The 6,817-nt window shown below is 37.1% G+C and overlaps 1 protein-coding gene across 1 annotated transcript; it reads right to left on the minus strand.

Moving 5' to 3' along the window:
* Positions 1-2: 2 nt before the first annotated feature.
* Positions 3-3,990, minus strand: LOC134814413 (reticulocalbin-2-like). Its single transcript, XM_063822527.1, has 8 exons — positions 3,807-3,990; positions 3,621-3,653; positions 3,319-3,434; positions 3,033-3,149; positions 2,013-2,246; positions 1,549-1,752; positions 1,291-1,393; positions 3-537 (listed from the first exon to the last, which is right to left on the minus strand). The coding sequence occupies exons 1-8, from the start codon at positions 3,865-3,867 to the stop codon at positions 416-418; spliced, it is 990 nt and encodes a 329-aa protein (XP_063678597.1). The 5' UTR covers positions 3,868-3,990; the 3' UTR covers positions 3-415.
* Between the last annotated feature and the right edge of the window lie 2,827 nt (positions 3,991-6,817).

Consider the following 6,817-nt stretch of genomic DNA (forward strand, 5'->3'; position numbering starts at 1 on the left):
CATTGTGTTTTATCTCTAACTACAATAAAGTTCAAATATTTATTAGAAATTTAAATCATACAACGCCATAATACCCAACAATTTTATAAATCAAGGTCGGTCAAAATAAGTTGGTGTCCTAGATGTAAATAAATCTGCGATATAAAGGTCAAGGTCATGGTTAGTTAGTTTATCTAAGAATGACTACAGAACATGATCTCCCAGATATAAATGTGACCCATTCTAGAGCTCGTCTCTAAGAATGAATACAGAATATGATCTCCCAGATATAAATGTGACCCATTCTTAATTCTAGATCTAGTCTCTAAGAATGACTACAGAATATGATCTCCCAGATATAAATGTGACCCATTCTAGAGCTCGTCTCTAAGAATGACTACAGAATATGATCTTCCAGATATAAATTTGACCCATTCTAGAGCTCGTCTCTGTCGTGGAAGTAGTCGTCATCTTCAGTTATAGTATCAAACTCCTCTACAATCTCCTCTCTACTTAATTTCTCATCTCCATCCTTGTCACCGTCCTCTATCAGCCAAACTGAGGAACACGCGTTGTTAGGTACTCCTACTTACTAATTCTAACACGCGTTGTTAGGTACTCCTACTTACTAATTCTAACACGCGTTGTTAGGTACTCCTACTTACTAATTCTAACACGCGTTGTTAGGTACTCCTACTTACTAATTCTAACACGCGTTGTTAGGTACTCCTACTTACTAATTCTAACACGCGTTGTTAGGTACTCCTACTTACTAATTCTAACACGCGTTGTTAGGTACTCCTACTTACTAATTCTATCACGCGTTGTTAGGTACTCCTACTTACTAATCCTAACACGCGTTGTTAGGGACTCCTACTTACTAATTCTAACACGCGTTGTTAGGTACTCCTACTTACTAATTCTAACACGCGTTGTTAGGTTCTCCTACTTACTAATTCTAACACGCGTTGTTAGGTTCTCCTACTTACTAATTCTAACACGCGTTGTTAGGTACTCCTACTTACTAATTCAGTAATTCTAACACGCGTTGTTAGGTTCTCCTACTTACTAATTCTAACACGCGTTGTTAGGGACTCCTACTTACTAATTCTAACACGCGTTGTTAGGGACTCCTACTTACTAATTCTATCACGCGTTGGTAGGGAATCCTACTTACTAATTCTAACTTGGTACCAGTGCTTTGTTCTGTCACTGAAGAGTATACACATATGGTTCTACAGTGGCCCCCTAATTGCTGGGTCCTAAATTATTAGTATCACAAATGTTTCAGAGTCCCTACCATATACGTACCAGATTCACGGTGATCGATGGCGATGTGTCCTTTAAAACACTCGTCGCTCTCTTCGTAGGACAAGAAGCCATCCCTATTCTTATCACAAGCGTTGAACATACGCTGAGTAAAGATTATATTTAAGGTCTCGTCGAAGTTTGAGTGATCAGGACTTACATGTAAATTTATTGACGACCATCGTTCTGAAGTTTAACAAATATTCTTTAGTAATTAACGAAGATAAATCAAAATAAAAGATCCTCAAAGTATCAACTCACATCAGCTGTCCTATATTCTAGAGGGAGCAGTTCATTAATGGTCACGTGTTTGTTGTAGTACTTCCTGAACTCGTTGATGTTGTATCTGTTGTCGTGGTCCTCGTCCAGCTTACGGAATCTCTCGCCTGAAGCCAGCTGGTGAACCTCTTCAAAGTCCTCTGGATACGAGAATACCACAAACTCTTCCCAACTCAGAGACCCGTCCTGGGGGAAAAATAACATTTAAACCTGTTATCTTGGAGGAATGGAATTCACTGGCTAGAATTCATCATTGACAACATAGTTCAGCCTTATCAATATTTTACTAATGAAACATAAAATTGTTGATAGATATGGGTTTAGAGATTATGTTTGGAGCAAACTAACCATTATTCCCAGCTAGAGACGATTAAGACATGTTATTTTAAAAGCTACTGAATCATTATTTAAAATATTAAAACATTATTATGTAAATGTAAACTAACCTCATTAACATCAACCACTTTGAATATTTTGTAAAGTCTGCTAATAATTCCAGCCAAGCTAGGAGAACCATTCTCTTCCAAAACAGGGTGGTCATGCTCCAACAGAGGATAGTTCAGTTTGTTGTCCTCCAGTAAGAACTCTTTCTTAAAGTCCATGGCGGAGATATCATCCAGTCCTCCGTAGAGCCCAAACTCTTGGAACGTCATCTGAGAGTCTTGGTTCTCATCCCAGTCCTGAAGTTGTTATGAACATTAAATAGTGAATGTGGAGTATTTTTGAGAATTTTTGAGAGTTTTTGAATCTGAGAATTTGACCATTTTCGCCGGGAATACTCAATAATGTCTCAAAAATTATTTTTTAATCTGAGAAATTCAGCATGGATTTCTCATTTTCTCAAAAATTGTCCACTCAAAAATATTGATATACTAAATTATTCTTCATGTTTTCTTGTATCATATCAGTGCAATGTGGTCCAAAAATACTCAAAATCAATTTTTGAGAATGAGTTTTTCGCCTCTCCTGGAAACATTTCTCAAAAATAATGAGAATTTGGCATTTTCGTCGGGACTCTCAAAAATACTCATGACCCCCCCCCCCCCCCCCCCCCCCCCCCCCTATTTAAGCCAGCTAGCACCGACAGAAATTGAACTTTGTTTCAGCTGGGTAATTTATAACAACAGTGCACCATGATTAGTTTACATTTTCTTGATAAGTTTACAGTTTGCAAATACAACATAGGTGACATAATATAATAGGTAGGTGACAAGAAACTCGAGCTGGAATTTAAAGACTGCCCCTGACTTTCATATGAATAATTCCCTCAGTATACACTGTCAATTGTTCTGGCGCTCATTTCGTACGCTAACGTCCTGTTAGATTATAAATGTACTAGTACTTGCAGGTACCACCCGTATTCACACTCAGACCTGAGTTTAGTCATTTTCCGATACGAGATTGGGGATGGGTTCTATAAACAAACAAACAACAAACAGTACTAAAAAAAAAACACTGTAACTTACCCAGAAATCTGCTTTAATCTCTGCAGCCTTATTTTCCAGTTCATTCTGGTGGAGCCAGAGTGCAAGCTCTCTTCTATCCAGCAAATTATCTGCATCTAAGTCAGCTTTATAAAATACCTGGGAAAGATTCATCACTACACATTAGCACATTATGTCACTATTCACTAATCACTATGTTATTTGTGAACAAAACCATTAATTAACATTCATAGTTTATTCTTTATTCTCAGTTCTGTGTTTCTCAACTGAAAAGTAAAACTCTCAGAAAAGCGAACAGGTTACCAACCTTGTCAACAACCACTTTTAAAGCTTCCTTTCCAAAATTGTTATCTGCTAGTTCCTTGGTAAGTTGACTGCCAAGTATACCAATTGAGATCTCGTCTGGTGTGTCTTGGAATGAGGCTGAAATATGCTAAATATCATGATCGTCAATAAAAATACTCCAAATATGTGATATCGAGATTATCCAGAGAAATAATGTAACTGGGGCATGCTCTCTTAACAGAATTAATACAAATATCCTGTCACTGAGAGTTTAAAACAGTCAGTTTTACTCATTAACAATTAAGGAAACGTTAAGGAACTTACGGTAACCGCTAATATCAGACATCAACGCTCGACCTGGAAGTAGGAGGTTGTTACAATAAGATCACAAGCCTCACAAGCGCTCACAAGCGCTCACACACATGGCATGTAGTAGAGAAAGTAAAAACAAATATTCTGACAAAAGAAATATCTTTATGTACTTCAGGCTTTGAAATTTCTAGTAAATACCTGCTTCAACATCCAGAGCTGTGATGGCTATAAAAGCGAGAAACACACCGAAGAGATCCATATTCTAGCTAACAAACGTGGCGCACAAGATCAATACTGAATTTCACTTCCGTTAGTCCACGTCACTCAAGGAAGGTATTGTAGTTCCTAGTGTCTAGTCACCAGTGTACCGTTACCTAGTTACCTAGCTGTTATAACTTAATTAGGTCAAATTATACCTTAATTATCACTGACCATATCAAAATATCCAAATCATTACCATGATGTCCACATCCCGGTCATTAACGCCTTTTCGATGGAACCCACCTCTAATTGTATTGGGTATCAGCATTGCTGTTAAAAACTATAAAATGTGGTACCATCCTGCTGCTAAAAGTACAATAGGGCCCCGCCACTGCATCTAATCAATATTAATACAATGGCTCATATATTATCTTCCAGCAGAGTTAAGGAAGAATGAGGTTTGTAATGCACTGGTGAATTGGCACTGAACCATTAATCAATGCATGTATAATTCAAGTAAAAACTACAAGTCTCGCAACTAACAGCTCTATTTAAAAAAGTAAGGGACTTGTTCTGACAAAACACAACAATACGAAGATTTGCAGTTGAAAGCGAATAAAGTGTCACAAATGTTACTTGCCTTCGTAATGGACCTTGCTTGCTATCTTGTAGTGTATGTAATGTTACCGTGATGAAATAATGAAATGTATGCTCAACGCGGTAATTAGTGCCAACTACGTAAATCACGCTAAATCACGCTAAGTAACTGAAATCAGGAATGCGTAACAAAATGAAGAAAGGCTAATTAAGCATGGTTGTCATTTAATTAAAATAATGAGGGTACCTTATTTGCAACAGCCATTATAAAGCGTGTTGGCTATCAAAATTTAATAGCTTTTAAACTTCAAAATCAAACTATGAATTAGTTTAATTTCAATATTTTCGAATGAAATAATAAGGAATAACTTTTAAAAGAATTATAAGCTTTTCTGCCGTTTCCTTGACCAAAATTTCACAATGTCCCATCAATATTGAGGTCGGGGTTTTGACTGAATTTTTGACCAGTGACCAATCAGTGAGGTCGGTGAGAGTGACACAAGTCGCCATCAAGGTACTGGAACCAGTAATATCATATTCGGAGAAAACTTTGATGCAATGAAAATTTTCAAATTTTAGCTTTCCGCGATCCAAATTTCACTGTTTTGACTGATTTTTTTTCTCTTTGGTGGCACAAGACACAATTGAGGTACTAAAAGTTAGATCACTAAAGAAAGCTTTGATAAACGGTGAACCATCAGAATAGAAGGAAACATTTTGGAAGATCTTTAAAACATTTGGTACACGCACTGTAGTTCGGCAAACTCTAAAGTTCGACTTTGTCTAACTAGAGTGCGCTACCTGGACTACCTTATCGGACCTTATTTGGACGGACATTACTTGAACGCTGGAGGCCCTAGCGTTCATCTTAATGTCCGTTCAAATAAAGTCCGTTCAATTAATGTCCGTCCAAGTTAAAGTCCGTTGACATTTTTTCACTTTATTGTGCCGTAACTTAACGACGGAAAGGTTCTCCTTGGTCTGCCGGAGGCACAGAAAACTCTACTAGTATATGATGTTTTCAAGGGTCACTTGTACTTGGCGGAAAAAATTCAACGAAATTATGTTTATGGCACTCAACAACATAGTTCATGAACTAGTCCCCGTCAACATGACAAACTTGTTCCAGCCTCTAGATATTACGGTAAATCTTGTTGCAAAGGACATTGTCCGACGTTGTTATAGCTCATATTACTCAGGGGCGGTAATGAAACAGTGCTAGGAAAGCTCCACGTGATGTTAAGGTTAACCTTAAGTTGTCTAAGATAAAACCACTTCACGCCGAATGGCTTGTAAATGTTAACACTGAAATGCAGGACCGGGGTAGTTTGATTAAAAAAAAGATTTCCATAAAGCTAGAAATCACTGATGCTTTAAGCATGGACTATTTCATGCACGAAAACCCATTTGATGAAGATGATATGTGATATTAGAAACTGATCGTGTACACATATTTTAACATTTTTACTGCTTAATGACTGCTTTTCTTACTTACTGTATAAAAATGGATTTAAAAATCATTTGCTGAAATTAAAAAAAAGTCAAAACAATTGAAAAAAATTTGGATTTTTGATGGTTTTGAATGCGTTCGAGCGTTCATATTAATGTCCGTTCATAATTATGTCCGTTCATGTAATGTCCGTCCAAATAAGGTCCGATAAGGTATATAGTTCGACACGTATTAAAGTTCGACAAGAGAATTTCGACTGGATAAGAAAGATATTCATAAAGATACAATTTGTAATTCAGAATATCTTTCAATTTAGTTTTTATTGAACAATTTTGAGTCGCATATGAAATTTGATAACGTTCCGTGAGCCAGAAGTAACGGTAATATTATAAAGGACATAATATTAATGTTCTAACTCAAAAAGTCTAACATTTTCAGGGGGCTTCGCCCTCTGGACCCCCGACTGGAGACCCCTGCCCCCCCCCCCCCCCCCGGTTTGCTTTCCACTTATCTCATGCTGTTAAACTAATATGCAATAATGTGTGTAATGTGCACATTGTCAATATGTCATTATGTAATCTTATTGGGAGCTGATTGAGATATTTGATGATATGATAACTACTACAATTTGGTGCCTAACTAACCTCAGACTCAATTGTTAGTTATAGCACAATTGTATTTGTAGACTAAGCGGTGCCCCAGGTAATATATAACTCGTACTCCGTTTTATATATCTAGATTGTAGAGTACGCTTGTAAAGTAGGAGAATGACAAGTTTTAAGACCACGTTCCTTATTCCTTTGATGGAAACGATATACCAGCATACTACACACAAGCAAGGGAGCATGGACCTATACTACTACAACTACTACAACTCCGCTCTGCTGTCAAAGCAGAAATCTGGTCTCACAGAGAATGAAGTCCGTTCACAGTTTTATTAAGACTTTACAATCGGCTTCAC

Source organism: Bolinopsis microptera, chromosome 1 (genome assembly GCF_026151205.1).
Source record: "Bolinopsis microptera isolate Bmic1 chromosome 1, MBARI_Bmic_1.0, whole genome shotgun sequence".
Classification (NCBI taxonomy): Eukaryota; Metazoa; Ctenophora; class Tentaculata; order Lobata; family Bolinopsidae; genus Bolinopsis; species Bolinopsis microptera.